Here is a 21,629-nt window from a genome sequence, read left to right on the forward strand (position 1 = left end):
GGGATATTTTTGCAGAATTCTGCATGCAGAGTCTCAATTTGGTGTTTGTCCCATTTTGTGAATTCTTGGTTGGTGAGTGGACCCCAGACCTCACAACCATAAAGGGCAATGGGTTCTATAACTGATTCAAGTATTTTTAGCCAGATGCTAATTGGTATGTCCTTTTATGTTCCTTTTGATGGCATAAAATGCCCTTCTTGCCTTGTCTCTCAGATCGTTCACAGCTTTGTGGAAGTTACCTGTGGCGCTGATGTTTAGGCCAAGGTATGTATAGTTTTTTTGTGTGCTCTAGGGCAACTGCTGTGTCTAGCTGGAATTTGTATTTGTGGTCCTGGTGACTGGACCTTTTTTGGAACACCATTATTTTGGTCTTACTGAGATTTACTGTCAGGGCCCAGGTCTGGCCGAATCTGTGCAGAAGATCTAGGTACTGCTGTAGGCCCTCCTTGGTTGGTGACAAGCACCACATCATCAGCAAACAGTAGACATTTGACTTCAGATTCTAGTAGTGTGAGGACAGGTGCAGCAGACTGTTCTAGTGCCCTCGCCAATTCATTGATATATATGTTTAAGAGGGTGTGGCTGCATCCCTGTCTCACCCCATGGACCTGTGGGAAGAAATGTGTGTGTTTTTTGCCTATTTTAACCGCACACTTGTTGTTTGTGTACATGGATTTTATAGTTTGTATAGCAGACTCTCATACCAAATTGAGTAAAAGGCTTTTTTGAAATCAGCAAAGCATGAGATGTTTTGTTTTGTTTGTTTGTCAATTAGGGTGTGCAGGGTGAATACGTGGTCTGTCGTACAATGATTTGGTAAAAAGCCAATTTGACATTTGCTCAGTACATTGTTTTCACTGAGGAAATGTATGTGTCTGCTGTTAATGATAATGCAGATGATTTTCCCAAAGTGGCTATTGCAGTCAAATTTGTCTCCACTTTTGTGGATTGGGGTGATCAGTCCTTGGTTCCAAATATTGGGGAAGATGCCAGAGCTAAGGTTGATGTTAAAGAGTTTTAGTATAACCAATTGGAATTGGTTGTCTGTATGTTTTATCATTTCATTGAGGATACCATCAACACCACAGGCCTTTTTGGGTTGGAGAGTTTTTATTTTCATTCAAGGCAATTGGAGAATCCAGTGGGTTCTAAGATTTGTATTTGATCATGCATATATTTTTGCTGTTTGTTCTGGTTTACCCATACATCTCCATTTTGGATAGATAATTATTTGTGTTGTTGTTTGTTTAGTGTTTTCCAATTTTCCCAGAAGGGGTTAGAGTCTATGAATTCTTCAATAACATTGAGCTGATTTCTGATGTGCTGTTCCTTCTTTTTCCATAGAGTATTTCTGTATTGTTTTAGTGATTCACCATAGGGAAGGCGTAGACTCAGGTTTCCTGGGTCTCTATGTTTTTGGATGGACAGGTTTCTCAATTTCTTTCTTAGGTTTTTGCATTCTTCATCAAACCATTTGTCTTTGTTGTTCATTGTCTTCAGTTTTCTATTTGAGATTTTTAGATTTGATAGGGAAGCTGAGAGGTCAAATATATTCTTAAGATTTTCTACTGCCAAGTTTACACCATCACTATAACAGTGGAACGTTTTGTCCAGGAAGTTGTCTAAAAGGGATTTAATTTGTTGTTGTCTAATTGTTTTTTGGTAGGTTTCCACACTACATTCCTTCCATCGATAGCATTTCTTAATATTACTCAGTACCTTTGGCTTTGATGCCTCATGATTGAGTACTGCTCTGTTGAAGTGATTTTTCTCTGACAGTGGGCTGACTGATCTGAGAGGTCCTAAATGGGGTGTGTGCATGTTGACTTGAGGGGGTGTTGATTGGTTGGGGTGGGGGTGTGGATGTGGCTGGTGGTGTTGTGGTCTGGATGTGGGTCCTCTATGTGTAGGTCTTGGGGAGGGGGTTCCGCAGGTCTGGGAGAGTGTCTCGCTGGTGTGGTGGGGTGGGGTGTCTATAGATCTGTTGCTCCTGTGTGAAGTGTTGGGGCTGCGTTTGAGAGCGATGTCCTTTACGGTCCGGGTGAAGGTGGGCACTGCCGCCTTGTCTAGGTGGACCTGGTCATAAAGGCAGTCCAAGTTCAGGGTGGGCCAGGTAAAAATGTGGTTTTGAGTCACAGTCACGGGAAAAACTTGCTTTTATCTATGGTAGCAGGGTGGAAGTATTTTTGTGGTAGCAGGGTGGATATAACCACTTGTGAATTAGGGAAAGTAGAAGAAGCTTTTTCAATCACTCCCCTGAGTGCTGTGGCCACCCTTTCCTGCTGTGCTCTCAGGTCGTTTGTGCCTGTGTGTATTATTATGTGGCTAGGTGAACCAAGTTGCTCCTCAGACAGAAGGTCTAGGGCGCGTTGGTTGTTTGGACACCAGGGTTTAGACACACTGTGTTTGGGAAAAAGTTGTTTTCTTGTATATACAGTATTTCCCATTTAAGTCCATAAGGAGGACAATCTATGTCTTGTGTATGACCTCAGTGGGTGTGGGGGAGTTGTCAGGAGGGCTATCAGGGTGGCTGACACTGGGGGTGCTCAGAGGGGGTAAGATCCCCTAGGCTTGGGGTTCTTCATTTGTCTGTCCCGCTATGATGTCGACGTGATCAGGGTCTGGGGTGGACTGTTCTGCTGTGGTGTCAAGACTTTTGTTGGGAGCTGAGGTTGGTTGTTCTGCCTGCTTCCCTGCGGGGTGGCCACCTCTCTAGTGGGTTGTTCTCTGTCACATGACATCCCCCTCACCCTCTCCTCCAGTAGTCTGATCCTCTCCTCTAGTGCTCTGTTCTTCTCCTGCTCCTGCTTTTTCTCCTGTTGATGTCTCAGAGTGCAGATATATCTCTCTCCACCTCCAGCTCTCCAGGTCTGGTTAAGGGGGTGTTGTTGTGCTGGACTGTTGTCTGGGTCTGTGCTGACTGGAGTGTAATCACCTGCTGTTGCAGCTCCACCTGCCTTACCTCCAGCTGGGTGAATTTATTCTAAAACAAATGTGTAGTTTACTTGTATTATCTGCTTACCTTGTAGAATCTGGTTGATTCTCTGAGGTCTTTGCACAGCAATCCTTATTAATGTTCACTACACAGGTCATATTGCCTTATCAAGACCATCGGATCAGAGTGATACTTTGGCATGTACAGAGGTAGGACAAAATTGTGTGTGTGTGTGTGTGTGTGTGTGTGTGTGTTTGAGCATGTTCTTTGTTTTTGACTCTGTGTCTCTCTATTTCTTTGGCCATTAGGTATTGCTGTGAACCTGACTCTGGTCACTCCAGAGAAGGACATCAAACTAGCTGCCATTGACTGACTTAGACAACACCTGTCCAAGGATGGGTGAGTAGTGCTCAGAGGCCTCTTTCAAACACCTGCCTGTCAAATACAATCATACACCAGTCATAACGGACTGGTACACCAACCTCTTGCCCACTCTGATCTCTTTGAATAGATGTACTTGAAAGATGTAGTGTATACTATTTCAGCTTTAACTAACTTCTTGTTTGGATTTGATATGCATATCACAAATAGGATTATAATAATATCTTCACTATGTGCTGGGATCTAGTGGTAATACATTAGAGGTATAAATATTTTGTAAACATACAGCATGGATGATAGGACCGATCCCATAGGCCCCTGCAGCATTATCCGCATGACATACCTGGGCTATCTTTAGCGTCCCCCAACATTTCCATGGGGACCAAGAACATGGCTGATAAATTATTGAGTGACCAGCGCTAGTGAATTATTAACATGTTTCTAAGACTGTGTGTGTGTGTGTGTGTGTGTGTTTATGTATGTTTCTTCATGTGTATCATTAATGGTATGTTTATTGCTTTATGCATGTTTATGGTCATGTCCTTTGCATGTAGAAACAGGGAGTTTTAAGTTGTATGCATGTTGTTTAATGTATGTAAAACACTTGAGATAGCACCAGACCATCCAGAGAAATTAGCAAAGTCATTAAACTAAAATAATTATATTTTGTTTTTACATTTGTTTTCTCTCTCAGTCAGAAGCTCACCCTGCTGAGGGAGATGCTGGTGGGTTGTGGTGCTGGTCCAGACAGCTGATGTTCTAAAAGAGCTGCACAATCTGGATCCCTACAAATCAGCTGGGCTAGACAATCTGGACCCTCTCTTCCTAAAATTATCCGCCTCCATTGTTGTTACCCCTATTCCTAGTCTGTTCAACCTCTCTGAGATTCCTAAAGATTGGAAAGCGGCCGTGGTCATCCCCCTCTTCAAAAGGGGCATACACTCTAGACCCAAATTGTTACAGACCTATATCCATCCTGCCCTGCCTTTCTAGTCTTTGAAAGCCAAGTGAACAAACAGATCAACAACCATTTAGAATCCCACCGTACCTTCTCCGCTATGCAATCTGGTTTCCGAGCTGGTCACGGGTGCACCTCAGCCACGCTCAAGGTCCAAAACGATATCATAACTGCCATCGATAAAAGACTACTGTGCAGCCGTCTTCATCGACCTGGCCAAGGCTTTTGACTGTGTCAATCACCGTATTCTTATCGGCAGACTCAACAGCCTTGGTTTCTGTAATGATTGCCTCGCCTGGTTCACTAACTACTTCTCAGATAGAGCTCAGTTTGTCAAATTGGAGGGACTGTTGTCTGGACCGCTGACAGTCTCTATGGGGGTGTCACAGGGTTCAATTCTAGGGCCGACTCTTTTCTCGGTATATATCAATGATGTTGCTCTTGCTGCTGGTGATTCTTTGATCCACCTCTACGCAGACGACACCATTCTGTATACATCTGGCCCTTCTTTGGACACTGTGTTAACAAACCTCCAAACGAGCTTCAACACCATACAACACTCCTTCTGTGACCACCAACTGCTCTTAAATGCTAATAAAACTAAAAGCATTCTCTTCAATCGATTGCTGCCCGACTAGCATCACTACTCTGAACGGTTCTGAATGGTGGACAACTAGAATATGTGGACAACAATAAATACCTAGGTGTCTGGCTCACATTAAGCATCTCCAATCCAAAATTAAATCTAGAATCGGCTTCCTATTTCGCAACAAAGCCTCCTTCACTCATGCTGCCAAACATACCCTCGTAAAACTGACCATCCTACCGATCCTTGACTTCGGCGATGTCATTTACAAAATAGCCTCCAACACTTTACTCAGCAAATTGGATGCAGTCTATCACAGTGCCATCCGTTTTGTCACCAAAGCCCCATATACTACCACAACTGCGACCTGTATGCTCTCGTTGGCTGGCCCTCACTATATATTCGTCATCAGACCCATTGGCTCCAGGTCATCTATAAGTCTTTGCTAGGTAAGGCTCTGCCTTATCTCAGCTCACTGATCACCATAGCAACACCCACCCGTAGCACGCGCTCCAGCAGGTATATTTCACTGGTCATCCCCAAAGTCAACACCCTCTGTGGCCGCCTTTCCTTACAGTTCTCTGCTGTCAATGACTGGAACAAATTGCAAAATTACTTATCTCCCTCAAAAACTTTAAGAGTCAGCTGTAGGAGCAGCTTACTGATCGCTGCAGTTGTACAAAGCCCATCTGTAAAAAGCCCATCCAACCAACTACCTACCTCATCGCATATCTATATTTTTTTTTCTGCAATTTTGCACATCAGTATTTCTACTTGCACATCTTCATCTGCACTCCAGTGTAATTGCTAAATTGTAATTACTTCGCTACTATTGGCATATTTATTGCCTTACCTCCTTACTTCATTTGCACACACTGTATACAGATTTTTCCATTGTGTTATTGACTGTACGTTTGTTTATCCCATGTGTGACTCTGTGTTGTTGTTTTTGTCGCACTGCTTTGCTTTATCTTGGCCAGGTCGCAATTGTAAATGAGAACTTGTTCTCAACTGGCCTACCTGGTTAAACAAAGGTGAAATTAAAAATACAATATAAAAAACATGTCAGGTAAACTCAGCTGGGGTATCAGCCTCAGACAGCTTTCTACTACCATCTTGTGGTTCAACAGTAATTATGCACACTAGTTGTGTGTCTGCCTGGGTGTTAGAACTCTTCTGAAACACAGTCACAGTCTCTCCATCTTTTTGTCTCGCCATCTCTCTATCTCTTTGTCTCTCCATCTCTTTGTCTCTCCATCTCTCTGTCTCTCCATCGTCTTTGTCTCTCCATCTTTGTCTCTCCATCTCTCTGTGTCTCCATCTCTCCATCTCTTGGTGCAGATCATCATCACCACTCCCATGGAGATGCTAAAGATTCAGTTACAGGATGCAGTGTGGATAGGTGAGAGATGGGTTGAAGAAGGAGAGAGGAGGTTGGATGTTCCCCTGTTCCCAGTCACTGTTTCATGACTAACCAATGTCTTGTCAGCCAAACAAACACAAACAGATCACAGGGATCTGATCAGTTAGAACCAGTAACAACCAGCATTGTTATTGTATCAATGTAAAATTGTTATTTTATTGCTTGACCACATTTGTGACTCTTCCTTGTTTTCCTGTGATTCCCCAAATGTATTTTTGTTTTCCAACCTCCTGAGGCATTCCTGCTTCTCTGTCCCTGGTTGATGATGTCACACTGATGATAATGATGATGTTCTGTGTGTTATGACACACGAAGAGGCTCAGAGGAAGCTGATGTCCCAGGCTGTAGTTGGGCCCCTGGGGGCCCAGTGGAGTTGAGGTCCCATACAGCAATGCAGCTCACCCGGAAGCTGCTGTGGAGCCAGGGCATCGCAGGGCTCTACAAGGGCCTGGGGGCCACACTCCTGAGGTAACCTGCACAGAGACACAATAGAAGCCTTGCAAGAACACAAACAAATTAAGATGATTCACATTTCCAAGCAAAAACTAAAGCAGAAAGTACCAGTGACTCGCTCAATACCGAGGTGGTCAGATGACGCAGATGCTAAGCTAGAGGACTGTTTTTCTAGCAAAGACTGGAATATGTTCGGGGACTTATCTGATTTCATTGAGGAGTATACCACATCAGTCACCGGCTTCATCAATAAGTGCATCAATGACATTGTCCCCACAGGGACCGTACGTATATACCCCAACCAGAAGCCATGAATTGCAGGCAACATCCGCACTGCTTTAGTTTTTGCTTGGAATCAGGAGGATAGAATTATGGTTAGATTTGCCAAATGGAAGGCGAGGGAGAGCTTTGTACGTGTCTTTGTGTTTGGAGTAAAGGTAGTCTCGAGTTTTTTCACCTCTTTTTGCACGTAACAGGTAAAACGGATTTAAGTTTCTCTGCATTAAAGTCCCCGGCCACTAGGAGAGCCACCTCCGGATGAGCATTTTCTTGTTTGCGTATGACTTTATACAGCTCATTGAGTGCGGTCTTAGTGCCAGCAATAGTTTGTGGTGGTAAATAGACAGCTACAAAAAGTATAGATGAAAACTCTCTTGTTAAATATTGTGATCTACAGCTTATCATTAGACACTCTACCTCAGGTGAGCAAAACCTTGGGACTTCCTAAAAATGTGATTTTGATCACCAGCTGATTTTGACAAATAGACACAGACCTCCTTACTGGAGGCAGCTGTTCTGTCTTGCCGATTCAAGGCAAAACCATACAACTGTATACACACTCATACCTGTATACAAACACACAACTGTCCTTACCATCCACAGGATTAACTCCCACAGCAACTGTACTGCCAGCGAAGCAGCCTGATGCAAAGGACACATAGAAGGGAGTGGGGCCATTAGCCCCATTAGCCCCCCACGGCCACCAAGACTTTTCAGATTGGCAAACAGGGAAGTAGATTATGGAGAATGGCACGTCCCTAAGAGAACAGAGGAATGGTCCATCAAATGTGAATCATCTTAATTTGTTTGTGTTCTTGCAAGGCCACTTTCAAGGAGCCAGACTCTAACCCGACACACACACAATAAATCCTACTATGCCCTCAGATGAACCATCAAACAGGTGAAGTGTAAATACAGGACTAAGATTGAATCCTACTAAACTGACAAGCGTCATGCCACGCTCGTCAGATGTGGCATGACTTGCATACTATTACAGACTACAAAGGGAAGCCCAGTGACACAAGCCTATCAGATGAACCAAATTACTTCTATTCAAGCAACACTGAAGCATGGATGAGAGCACCAGCTGTTCCAGATCACGCTCGCCGCAGTGAGTAAGATCTTTTTACCCGCTTTTTCTTCCCAATTTTGATCTTGTCTCCTTTGTGCAACTCTCCCAACGTGCTAGGGAGGCGAAGATCGAGTCATGCCTCCTCTGAAATATGACACACCAAACTGTGCTTCTTAACACCCACCTGCTTAACCCGGAAGCCATCTGCACCAATGTGTTGGAGGAAACAATGCCAATTGTGCACTGCCCTATGGGACTCCCAATCTTGGCCAGTTCTGATACAGCCCAGGATTGAACCAGGGTCTGTAGTGATGACTCTAGCACTGCGATGCAGTGCCTTAGACCACTGCTCCACTCAGGAGGCACATGAGTAAGATCTTTAAAAAGGTTAACATTCACAAGGCTGCATGGCCAGACGGTTACCAGGACGTCTACTCCGAGCCTGCGCTGACCAACTGGCAAGTGTCTTCCCTGACATTTTCAACCTGTCCCTGGCCGAGTCTGCAATACCTACATGTTTCAAGCAGACCACCATAGTCCATGTGTCCAAGAACACCAAGGTAACCTGCCTAAATGACTACCGACCTGTAGCACTCACGTCTGTAGACATGAAGTGCTGTGAAAGGCTGGTCATGGCTCACATCAACACCATCAGCCCAGAAACCCTAGACCCACTACAATTTGCAAACCGCCCCAACATATCCACAGATGACGCAATCGCAACTGCACTCAACACTGTCCTTTCCATCCTGGACTAAATTAACAGTTACGTGAGAATGCTGTTCATTGACTACAGACTTCAGTGTTCAATACCATCGTGCCCTCAAAGCTCATCACTAAGCTAAGGACCCTAGGACTAAACACCTCCCTCCTGTACTCCCTGCTCACCCATGACTGCGTGGCCAAGCACAACTCCAATTCCAACACCATCATTACGTTTACAGATGACACAATGGTGGTAGGCCTGTTCACCGACAACGATGAGACAGACTATAGGGAGGAGATCAGAGACCTGAAAGTGTGGTGCCACGACAACAACCTTTCCCTCAATGTGATCAAGACAAAGGAGATGATTGTGGACTACAGGAAAAGGAGGGCCGAGCATGTCCCCATTCTCATCGATGGGGCTGTAGTGGAGCAGGTTGAGAGCTTCAAGTTCCATGGTGTCCACATCACCAACACACTATCATGGTCCAAACACACCAAGACAGTCGTGAAAAGGGCACGACAATGCCCATTCCCCCAAAGATTTGGCATGGGTCCTCAGATCCTCAGAAAGTTCTACAGCTGCACCATCGAGAGCATCACCGCCTGGTATGGCAACTGCTCGGCCTCCGACCGCAAGGGGCTACAAAGGGTAGTGCGTACTGCCCAGTACATCACTGGGGCCAAGCTTCCTGCCATCTAGGACCTATTTACCGGTCGGTGTCAGAGAAAGGCTCACATTTTTTTCTTAACTGTTATTTTTCTTAAAACTGCATTGTTTGTTAAGGGCTTGTACGTAACCATTTCACGGTAAGGTCTACACCTGTTGTATTCGGCGCATGTGACAAATAAAATGTGATTTGATTTGATTATGCCTGCCGTGTGCCCTGTAAACCATTTGATACAGTTAGTGTGTTTCAGCGATTAAGACCAGAATTCAGACCATGACACAGAGAAGTCAGGAGGACACCTACAGCAGAGTGACAGACTGCATCAGGTAACCTCTCCTTCTCACTCTAACTCTTCCACTGCTTCCCTCCTGGTTTTGACAGGCCTTTTCTGATCGATTATATCAATATTATCTGATGGTAGAACATGACAACATCTACTGGTACTATGAAATAAACGGAGAAGGCATTTTAGGCTAGAATATACAGTGCCAGTCAAAAGTTTGGACACGCCTACTCATTCAAGGGTTGTTCTTTATTTTTACTATTTTCTACATTATAGAATATTAGTGAAGACATGAAAAAAATGAAATAACACCTATTGTCACACCCTGATCTGTTTCACCTGTCTTTGTGATTGTCTCAACCCTCCTCCAGGTGTCTCCCATCTTCCCCATTGTCCCCTGTGTATTTATACCTGTTTTCTCCGTTTGTCTGTTGCCAATTAGTTTTGTTTCGTCAAGACTACCAAGCCTACCTGTCTCTCGATTGTTCCTGTTTCCTAGTTTTCTCTGTGTTTACCATTCTGCCTGCCCTGACCCTAAGCCTGCCTGCCGTCCTGTACCTTTGCCCCATCTTTCTGGATTACTGACTTTTATCTGCCCTGAGCCTGCCTGCCGTCCTGTACCTTTGCCCCACCTATCTGGATTACTGACCTCTGCCTGCCCTTGTCCTGCCTTTTGCCTGCCCCTTTTCGAATGAATAAACTGTTGTTACTTCAACCTAGTCTGCATCTGGGTCTTACCTGAAACATGATACATATGGAATCATGTAGTAAACAAAACATTGTTAAACAAATGAAAATATATTTTATACATTAGATTCTTCAAAATAGCCACCCATTGCCCAACCTCAACCCAATTGAGATGGTTTTGTATGAGTTGGACTGCAGAGTGAAGGAAAAGCAGCCAACAAGTGCACAGCATATGTGGGAACTCCTTCAAAAAAGCATTCCAGATTAAGCTGGGTGAGAGAATGCCAAGAGTATGCAAAGCTGTCAGCAAGGCAAAGGGTGGCTACTTTGAAGAATCTCGAATATAAAATATATTTTGATTTGTTTAACACTTTTCTGGATACTACATGATTACATGAGTGTTATTTCATAGTTTTGATGTCTTCACTATTATTCTACCATTAAGAAAATAGTAGAAATTAAGAAAAACCCTTGAATGAGTAGGTGTGTCCAAACTTTTGACTGGTACTGTAGATACACCACTATATCACGACCCTCTTGTCTAACAGGAAGATTCTGCGCCAAGAGTGTCCCTCTGCTTTCCAGAAGGGGGCGTACTGCCATGCTCTGGTCATTGCTCCCCTCTTTGGCATCGCACAGGTGGTCTACTTCCTGGGGGTGGGAGAGTTCCTTCTCAGCTTCCTGCCTCAACGGAACAACTAGTCTTGCACTCTCATACACAGCCCACAATGGAGGCAGATAATCTGTCTCTTTCCTATCACACACAGCCCACATTGGCCAAAGCCGTAAGGAGTTAGTTAGAGTCAGACAGAACGGTGTGTGTGTTCTAGACCAGAGTTTGCCCTCTGCACCTGTTGAGGGTGTTCTGATAGGTCATCCTTTTTTATATCCCCTACTTGAGATGAATTACTGTAAATATTTAAATTTAGGTCTGATTTATAACAACAAAATAATCATTCAATATAATTTCAAGTGTACTTTTAGTTGTGCCTTATCAAGGTTAAGTCATGGAATTCTCTTTATTGTTTTTACTAAGATGTTGCTATCATGATATATAAATCTGTCAAATAATGTTAACTTAGTGTGTATCTGTCTCAACATGACTGTACTGTAATATCTTCTGTCTGTATTGATGCTATGTTTTATTGTGGTTTTGTGGCTGTTTTGCACAGCTTCTGTAACTCTTTCCAAATTGTGTTTCCCTCTTCATCCATGAAGAAGCTTTAGAATTGCATTCTTCTTCCAAGAATGCAATGAGTATTTCATCACAGTGATACTAAGAGCTGATCTGGGGTGTATTCAGGATTACCAAAGATAACATAAGATGTTGGCAGAGGTTGGAAACAATGTACTCAAGCTGTGTGCCTAGAAAGAGTCAACATTGGCTGCAGCAAACGTAGCTGGTTGGTGACATTGGTGATTACACACCAAACACAATTTGCTGCCCAGCCACCATGTTGGCACCATTTTGTGACTAGATGTCAGTTCAGGTACCTGCCATTTGGTGTAAATGTTTTCTGTTAGAAAACATTTTGCAACAGACAAAATGTTTTGCAACAGAATCTGCGAAATTAATACAACCCAGGGTTCTGAGTGGCCCTTCACTCACAGCCAGAGTCAAGTCATCACTCAAAAAGATAAAAACCCACCCATGACATTTGTGCAAGCCCATCGCCATTATCATTAGTGAAAGGTACATTTGTAGACCCTGTATGACCCTGTATCATAGTAACCTAGATTGTATTTTGTGCTGGTTCTTCCCTGGACCGTTATTCCCTCTTCTCAGGAGGACACATGCACGTCCAAGCACTTTTATGTCGCCACCCCTCTTCCCTCCCCTGTAGATATGGTGGGTGTTGGGTTATCAGTTTGGATACGGATGTGCACTGAAGGTGTAAAACAGGCTGACAGCTATTTCATAATTCATTTGAGGCAAAATAAGAAAGGAAAAAATTCCTCTCTAATATATTGCTGTCTGAAAAATGAATGGGATTGTGCTACCTGTGTTGCCTTATGATTCTTTCTCTCTATTTGTGTGACAGTCTTTGGTGTGTGGTTTGTCCTCATTCTACCGTAACAAGTCTCAAGGAAATCTGAAAAGGCCCCCTGGACTGTGGTAACCAAGGAAACAATGGAGGGAGGGCTTCACCAAATGAATCTATCTCAGTATCTCGCTGTCTCTGTCGGCCTGTCTCATTCCTACGGAACCGTGTGTCCATCCAATAGCCAGATTCTCTAGTTCACATGGGCATGGCTATCCTTGGCATTGTCTCCTTTGGAGGAGATCCATTTCCCACCTGCAGTGTTTGTCTTTCTCCACTCCCATGGATACCACTCAGATCCCATTTCAAAACAAGCAAGCAGAGACACTGTGTATAGAGGACACATTATTTACACCTTCCATTGTTACGTGATTATTACAGTGTTAGCATCTGTCCAGTGGATGGAGCAGCTGCAAGCCGGCATGCATTTAATGTATACTACATTTCATAGAATTGAATACAATTACAAGAAGGAGATGTTTGTACTATGATTATTATTGATATGATTAATTATTAATAATCATTCTAATATGTTATTATTATGTACTTTGTATGCTGCACAGGAGAATATGGCTAATACAGGTGGAGTCAAGGAACAGGGTAAACCGATAAGAAATGGGAAGAAGGGAAGGGAGGGGAAGAGGGAGAGGTTAGAGATGGGGAGATCGAGGCACTCAACCAAATCAGGGCATAGATTACAAAAGAAGTGAGTGCCTGGAGGGTGAGAATCTACTGTCAAGGACTGTCAAACACACACAGACCAGAGGGGATGTAGATGCCCCACCATTATTTAGATCAATTTCATTATATTAATCTAGATCCAATTTATCGTAGGCCTACTGTCACAGGCAGTGCCATACATTTCACTTTCATAAGACTTAAATTGCCTTCCTAGTGATCAATTAGCTTATTTACTATGACATTTCATATGTTGAGAAATTACATTCTCAAGGGGAATTGCAATAGCTGTATTATTCACCCCTTTTCAGGGGAATGGGAGAGTATGGTGTGTAAATGGCTCGAGAAATGACCTCTACCTCATTTGATGGTGTATAACAGGCAGGAATTGTGTCTCAGGGCTATGAAAGTGGAAGAAATTGTACCAGCAAGTATGGCTGAAATGGATAGGAATATCTACTGTATGTAGCTAAGTGATCTAAATCTGTTACGGTTCTGTTGTCATTATTTGCAATCTACAGTACAGTAAATGGCATTGATTCATCAACAATTAATTTACCGTAAAATGTACATAACATTTTAGAAAACTGCACTTTATAGGTCTACATTAGCTCCCCCCCCCCCCCCCCCCCAGCAGATTGGTATTGGGGCAAGCTGGCGGCTGCAAAATGACATAATGTCAATGAAAACCCTCGAGGATCAAAGCATTGCTGAAGTTGCGTTGATGAAAGAGTTGCCTTGAGTTCGGAGGCGACAGTGTGACAGGCTAATTAATATTCATGCTAGAGATGATGGGAGAGAGAGAGGAGGAAGGAAGGAGCAAGTCCTACGAGAGATGTAGAGAGGGGTTTTGGAATATTTGTTTGAGATCCAGCGTGTAGCTCTGAGTGGGCTGTAACCTACACTCTAAAAAATGCTGGGTTAAAAACAACTCAATTTGGGTTATTTGGTAACACTGCGCTGGGTAAATATTGGACAGACCACATGCTGGTCTTTTAACCCAGACAGTTGGGTTGCGTTAATAACCCAACATGTTGGGTTGTTTGAATTACCAAACATGGGTTAATTTAACCATCAATTGTTTTTTATTCACTTTCAGGCTGGGTCTTTTTTAATGTAATTCTAGGTTATTTTAAGGAGACTTGGCCTATTATGGGTGTGGCTTTAATATCGTTATTTTTGGCCACCCATGAGAGTAAATGTCATTCTGGTCAATCATTTTAAGTTTGTATATTACAAAATAAGACGTTTCTTGAATATTGTTGCAAATTACATATTTTAATATAAAGTTAACATTATAATGGCAGCAGGTAGTCTAGTGGTTAAGAGCGATTGGCCGATAACCAAAAGGTTGCTGGTAGGAATCCCAGAGTTGGAGAAGTGGAAAAATGTGGTGTTCTGCCCTTGAGCAAAGCAGTTTCTTGTGTTTCTCAAGAATGGTCCACCACCCAAAAGACACCCAGTCAACTTGACACAACTGTGGTTAGCGTTGGAGTCAACATGGGCCAGCATCACTGTGGAACGATTTCAACACCTTGTAAAGTCAATGCCCCGACGAATTGAGGCTGTTCTGAGGGCAAAAGTGTGCAACTCAATAATAGAAAGGTGTTCCTAATGTTTTGTCTACTCAGTGTCAGTGAGAGAGAGAGAGAGAGAGAGAGATGCCAGACAGACAACTGAGTTCTGGGACAGAGAAAGCATTATCTTGCAGCCAAAAGGCTTACAATGAGACAGGAAGAGGCACATGGCCAGCATCGCTCCAAGGATCAGCATATACACTCCAATCTCATGGAGTTGTCATTGGCTTCCATTATTATTGAGCACTCAAGGTTAAGGAATGGAAGATGGGTAAGACAAAAGTAGATGCTTATGCAAAGACCACCTTGTAAACCTACAACCCAGTTGCTTTAGCACATTTTGTTTGAAACATTTTAAATGTAAAATTAGAGTAAGAATGTTTCTCAATGTTATATGGGCTAGCCTACTTATCAATATCACTTAAATGCGTAATTGATAGCCCATGTCATTAAATACTTGGCATGTGGTCAAATGAAGATGGGTAAATAAGATTAGGCTACACCAAACTTTAATAGGCCTTCATAAAATAACAATTATTGAATGTACTGTTTGCCATTCGATGTTCTACAACACTAGGGACCGCTGGTGAGCCATGTCAGTCATGTTGCTACGGGTGGACGTGAGCGGTGAGTAAATCAACTTTTCGTATTGGCTATAACAGTCATATGGCGAACACAGATTGAGTGTTAAAAATAACAGGCTCAAGGAATTGAGGATGAAGAAACGCTTATCACACAAAAAATGTGAAGGATGTTAGGCTACAGTATGTGCGCGCGAGAAAAGGCAACCGTTTCTCACGCACGAACCCCAATTAATTTTCCACCTGCAGTTGGGAGTCACTGACAACCTGTCGCCCATAGACTACCAACCAGACCAGGCTGAGACTACACATCTACCGACATCTATTCGCACATTTCCAGTTTGGTTACTTATGAGGCCACAAAGGCACACACATTTCCAGGTCTCTTTTTGTGGTGAATCAATCCTTCTCTCGCCCCCTCTATATGTAGTAGCCATCTGAGACGGTTTCTGGAATTCTCAAAGGACATGCTTATGAAATGAAGGGATTATAATAATAATAGTGATTGAGGTGAGGATAAGGATGGTGATATAATGGTGACTGTAGACTAACATCTAACTAGGTCGAACGAGGAGCGTACAATTTGGCGACGATTAAGTCCCTTAAAAAAATAGGCAACATTAAAGTGTATGGTTCCAGCCCGAACACGGATTTTGACTCCAGCTGCGAGTACTTTGCACGGACTGCTTTCACGTCACCCCACCCGTCTGCCCGTCTCCTCCCTGTAATCTTATTGCGACCATCTCTTTTGAGCGCATCTGAACTGGAGAGAGAGATACTAAATAGATTCAGACACCAACATTCACCTACCTGCTCGAGCGAAATACGGGGAGGACGCTCAAGTACGCGCGCGTCCACGCGCACTCGCTGAGTAGCAAGACAATATAAGGCAATAAATAAAAACCAAAATTGGAATTTGAGTTTTCAACACGAAGGCTATTCCTTAAAAATAAAAATATAAGAATACAGCTTTACTGAAAAAAGCAACAGCCATGCATCTGAACAGAGAAGAAGGGAACAGCAAAGGTGAGAGAAATACCCCAATTTATATTTTCCATGCCAGACTGTCTGTCTCCCTTTTAGGCTAGTTTGTTTGAGGCTCTTGTGATCGTTCAAAAACGCCCTTGAGTAGGATTTGTTGGTCTCAAGTAATGATGTTGGGAGTCATCGCCACAACACAAGCAGTATGTTATTGCTGATTTTACTAGTGTCATCTCTATCAGAATGCATAGCCCATGATGTTGTTTACTCGTTACATTCCTTGTCATGTGCCTGGATGACATTCAACGGCTACATCATCGTTCAGAGACCGCACCAAAGGCAATTGTGTAGATGGAATTACTAAAATTAGGCTGACAGCATGGAGACTCGGGTGTAAGTTAAAGATGCTTTTGTGCACTTGTTGTTCTCTCAGTATTGTTAACGTTAGCCTACATGCCCGAGTGTCACCGGTTTTTACGTCAGGTAAACTGAGCGGCAAAGCACACAAGGTCATCTCATCTCCTATCATGTCCACGGGTGTTTGTGTCCCTGTCTGAGAGACGGAGGGAGAGAGGAGCATATTGTATGTGGGTGCGTGTGGATGGGTGGGTGGGGGGGATGGGGGGGGCACCTATTTAAGAAATGTATCCCACGTGCATTGGGGGCGTGACAGGTTACATGGAGGAATAGTGGCCCTCATCCCGCCCCTAAGTGTCGCCCCTGGTGGCAAGCAGTAGGCTGCACACCTTGACAGCAAACACCTGCTGCTCAGGGAGAGAAATGTGTGAACTGAATGATCCTCTGAGAAGAATGTCAGTAAACGTGAAATGGCTGAAAACAGCTTTATTCATTCATGGCCTCATTATGGCAGTGAAAAATGCACTTCCAATAAATCACCCAGTTCCAATAAATATTATTGGCTGTAGTCTGAATATTAAAAGAAGGCATAGTTCTATAAACACTGTGTCACTTTGAACATCCCTTTTGTGACAGATCACTTGAAAAATAGGCCTATATATTGAGGGTCATTTGCAGAGAGGATGGTGTCTGGAACAAGTGTGTTTCTGAACACTGTAAACTATAAAAATGACCTAAATCTATCCACATAATAGAGCAAAAGCAAATTGCAAACTTTCATGAACACAGAAAATGTGAGATTTGTTCATTTTCCATCATCCACTCTAGAATTACAGGCTTATTTACTGTAGTTCCTACAGCCATGTGCTGTATGCCAAAAGTATGTGGACACCTGCTCATTGAACATCTCATTCCAAAGTCATGGTCATTAATCTGGATTTGCTGCCATGACAGCCTCCATTCTTCTGGGAAGGCTTTCCACTAGATGTTGGAACATTGCTGCAGGGACTTGCTTCCATTCAGCCACAAAACCATTTGTGAGGTCGGCACTGATTTTGGGCAATTAGGCCTGGCTCGCAGTCTGCGTTCCAATTCATCCCAAAGGTGTTTGATGGTCTTGAGGTCAGGGCTCTGTGCAGGCCAGTCAAGTTCTTTCACACTGATCTTGACAAACCATTTCTGTATGGACCTTGCTTTGTGCATGGGGGCATTGTCATGCTGAAACAGGTAAGGTCCTTCCCCAAACTGTTGCCACAAAGTTGGAAGCACAGAATCGTCTAGTATGTCATTGTATGCTGTAGCATTAAGATTTCCCTTCACGGGAACTAAGCTGCCTAGCCCGAGCCATGAAAAACATCCCCAGACCATTATTCCTCCTCCACCTAACTGTACAGTTGGCACTATGCATTGGGGCAGGTAGTATTCTCCTGGCATCCACCAAACCCAGATTTGTCCTTCAGAGTGCTAGATGGTGAAGTGTGATTCATCACTTCAGAGAACACATTTCCACTGCTCCAGAGTCCAATGTCGGAGAGCTTTATACCACTCCAGCCGAAGCTTGGCATTGCGCATCTTAGTGTGTGGCTGCTCGGCCATGGAAACCCATTTCTTGAAGCTCCCGATGAACATCCTTGTGCTGATGTTGCTTCCAGAGGCAGTTTGGAACCTGGTAGTGAGTGTTGTAACCAAGGACTGATGATTTTTATGCGCTTACGTGCCTCAGCACTCGGCGGTCCTGTTCTGTGAGCTTGTGTGGCCTACCACTTCAGGGCTGAGCCGTTGTTGCTCCTAGACTTTCACAATAACAGCACTTACAGCTGACCGGGGCAGCATCCTCCGAAACACAAACCAGCCAAGCCGCGCTGCTTCTTGACAAAATGCCCAATTAACCCGGAAGCCAGCCGCACCAAGGTGTTGGAGGAAACACCATACACCAGGCGACCGTGTCAGTGGGCATTGCGCCCGATTTTGCGGAGGGGGCACACTGACTTGACAATGGAATAAGAATATATGGATGAGCGATGACCGAGCGGCATAAGCTAAGATGCAGTACATGTTATAGATTACAGTATATACAGTGGGGCAAAAAAGTATTTAGTCAGCCACCAATTGTGCAAGTTCTCCCACTTAAAAAGATGAGAGAGGCCTGTAATTTTCATCATAGGTACACTTCAACTATGACAGACATAATGAGAGAAAAAAATCTAGAAAATCACATTGTAGGATTTTTTATGAATTTATTTGCAAATTATGGTGGAAAATAAGTATTTGGTCACCTACAAACAAGCAAGATTTCTGGCTCTCACAGACCTGTAACTTCTTCTTTAAGAGGCTCCTCTGTCCTCCACTCGTTACCTGTATTAATGGCACCTGTTTGAACTTGTTATCAGTATAAAAGATACCTGTCCACAACCTCAAAAAGTCACACTCCAAATTCCACTATGGCCAAGACCAAAGAGCTGTCAAAGGACACCAGAAACAAAATTGTAGACCTGCACCAGGCTGGGAAGACTAAATCTGCAGTAGGTAAGCAGCTTGTAGGTAAGCAGTATGTCTTCCATAGTAGGAAATGGAAGACATACAAGACCACTGATAATCTCCCTCGATCTGAGATCTCACCCCATGGGGTCAAAATGATCACAAGAACGGTGAGCAAAAATCCCAGAACCACACGAGGGGACCTAGTGAATGACAGAGAGCTGGGACCAAAGTAACAAAGCCTACCATCAGTAACACACTACGCCGCCAGGGACTCAAATCCTGCAGTGCCAGACGTGTCCCCCTGCTTAAGCCAATACGTGTCCAGGCCCATCTAAAGTTTGCTAGAGAGCATTTGGATGATCCAGAAGAAGATTGGGAGAATGTCATATGGTCAGATGAAACCAAAATATAACTTTTTGGTAAAAACTCAACTCGTCATGTTTGGAGGACAAAGAATGCTGAGTCGCATCCAAAGAACACCATACCTACTGTGAAGCATGGGGGTGGAAACATCATGCTTTGGGGCTGTTTTTCTGTAAAGGGACCAGGACGACTGATCAGTGTAAAGGAAAGAATGAATGGGGCCATGTATCATGAGATTTTGAGTGAAAACCTCCTTCCATCAGCAAGGGCATTGAAGATGAAACGTGGCTGGGTCTTTCAGCATGACAATGATCCCAAACACACCGCCCGGGCAACGAAGGAGTGACTTCGTAAGAAGCATTTCAAGGTCCTGGAGGGGCCTAGCCAGTCTCCAGATCTCAACCCCATAGAAAATCTTTGGAGGGAGTTGAACGTCCGTGTTGCCCAGCAACAGCCCCAAAACATCACTGCTCTAGAGGAGATCTGCATGGAGGAATGGGCCAAAATACCAGCAACAGTGTGTGAAAACCTTGTGAAGACTTACAGAAAACGTTTGACCTCTATCATTGCCAACTAAGGGTATATAACAAAGTATTGAGATAAACTTTTGTTATTGATCAAATACTTATTTTCCACCATAATTTGCAAATAAATTCATAAAAAATCCTACAATGTGATTTTCTGGATATTTTCCCTAATTTTGTCTGTCATGGTTGAAGTGTACCTATGATGAAAATTACAGGCCTCTCTCATCTTTTTAAGTGGGAGAACTTGCACAATTGGTGGCTGACTAAATACTTTTTTGCCCCACTGTACATATGAGATGAGTAATGAAAGAAATGTAAACCTTATTTTACCTGCGGGTGATGGGCAGGACTCACAGGAGGTATGTTGGTAAAGGAATTTAATGAAGCTATGTAGCCTTTTGATTTCTTCTTAATGAATAAATAAAACTAAAATGTTTTGTTGTTTCTCTGTAATACTAGCCACCTAGCCATTTTATGACGTTGGCTTTAACTAGCCAGCTAGATAGGTTCCGAATCTCCCAACATCAAAACTATCTACCAAGCCATTTCAGGCTATCTATTAACTTAACTTATCATTAAGTTAAAGTAGCTTGTCTGACTATCTTGGCTGGAAAGCCTGCTGGCAAGGTTTCTAGACGTTAGAAAAGCAAGCAATTACTAAATGTACTGAATAAAACTCACATTCCTTTCAATCTTTTACCCAGATTTTAGCAGAGATGTAGAGAAGCATATGTGACCGATCGCCTTGATTCGGGGCTTATGTAGCAAAATTTGAAATTGTGTTTTTTACATTGGATAAAAGCAGAGACACAGAGCTACAAAATGGTATATCATACACTACATTTGAGGAACAATGGGAGAGTAATTCTGCTTTGGAAGTTGATAAACTTATAACCTCACTTTTGAGAAAATTCCCTTTGAATGTTTTGGAACCTACTGGAGAGCTCTTCTTTGTGTCAAGTCACTCTGGTTCACACTGACTGTGTGCAATGCCATAAGAATCATCAGATCTTTCTCCCTCTCTGTCACGAATGCCATGGTTGCCCTTAGTTTGAAGATATAATCCGGAGACAGGTGTTCTCTTTTCAACTCCCTCTGCATTTGCAATCAAATGGCAAAATTCAATTAATCTCTACCAGACATTCCACTGATTTCAAAACTCGGTCAACTTCTTCCGTGACAACAACACTGTTGATCTCTGTTTATTCCCCATCACTGTCATCAGAAGACTCTACAATGTCTTCTTCAAAGAAAATGTTTTTACCTAAATCAGGGATTTCCTAATCATCTGATTCATTTTCAGAATCAGAGAGAGTCAGCATGGCACGATCATCCTCCAGAAAGTAGTCCATCACAACCTTTTCCCACTGACCTTTAAATTCAGGGGAGCAATGTTATTGGGAGCAGTAACAACATATTTGCAGTTCTCCATTGCTAAGCATTATCTAAGCATAACGAGCATCTCATTTTATAGACATTAGATGCTACACCGCAGACCAATCTGAAACTCATCTCTCTGCATGTTCAACCCACTCATTATCTCAGCCAATCATGGCTAGCGGGACGGTTCCTGTCTTTTTCTGTGGCTAAACCAACTTGGCTCGTAATT

At 43.3% G+C, this 21,629-nt stretch overlaps 1 protein-coding gene and 1 long non-coding RNA gene across 4 annotated transcripts in view; both read left to right on the forward strand.

The window, feature by feature from the left end:
- The first annotated feature begins 1,935 nt into the window (after positions 1-1,935).
- LOC110506661 lies at positions 1,936-11,510 on the forward strand. Its single transcript, XR_002471012.2, has 6 exons — positions 1,936-3,144; positions 3,244-3,334; positions 4,011-4,041; positions 6,202-6,751; positions 9,714-9,789; positions 10,982-11,510. It is a non-coding gene; the product is annotated as an uncharacterized LOC110506661 (long non-coding RNA).
- Positions 11,511-15,559: 4,049 nt separating this feature from the next.
- The window catches only part of LOC110506662 (synaptotagmin-7), a 116,295-nt gene continuing 110,225 nt past the window's right edge, over positions 15,560-21,629 (forward strand). The window contains exon 1 of one of the 3 annotated variants that reach the window (XM_036964586.1): positions 15,560-16,337. In XM_036964586.1, the coding sequence (XP_036820481.1) occupies positions 16,304-16,337 (34 nt within the window). In that variant the 5' untranslated portion in view covers positions 15,560-16,303. The remainder of the gene's footprint in view (positions 16,338-21,629) is intronic. The other 2 variants (XM_036964585.1, XM_036964587.1) reach the window with 2 other exon arrangements.

The sequence above is a fragment of the Oncorhynchus mykiss genome, chromosome 26 (assembly GCF_013265735.2).
Source record: "Oncorhynchus mykiss isolate Arlee chromosome 26, USDA_OmykA_1.1, whole genome shotgun sequence".
Classification (NCBI taxonomy): domain Eukaryota; kingdom Metazoa; phylum Chordata; class Actinopteri; order Salmoniformes; family Salmonidae; genus Oncorhynchus; species Oncorhynchus mykiss.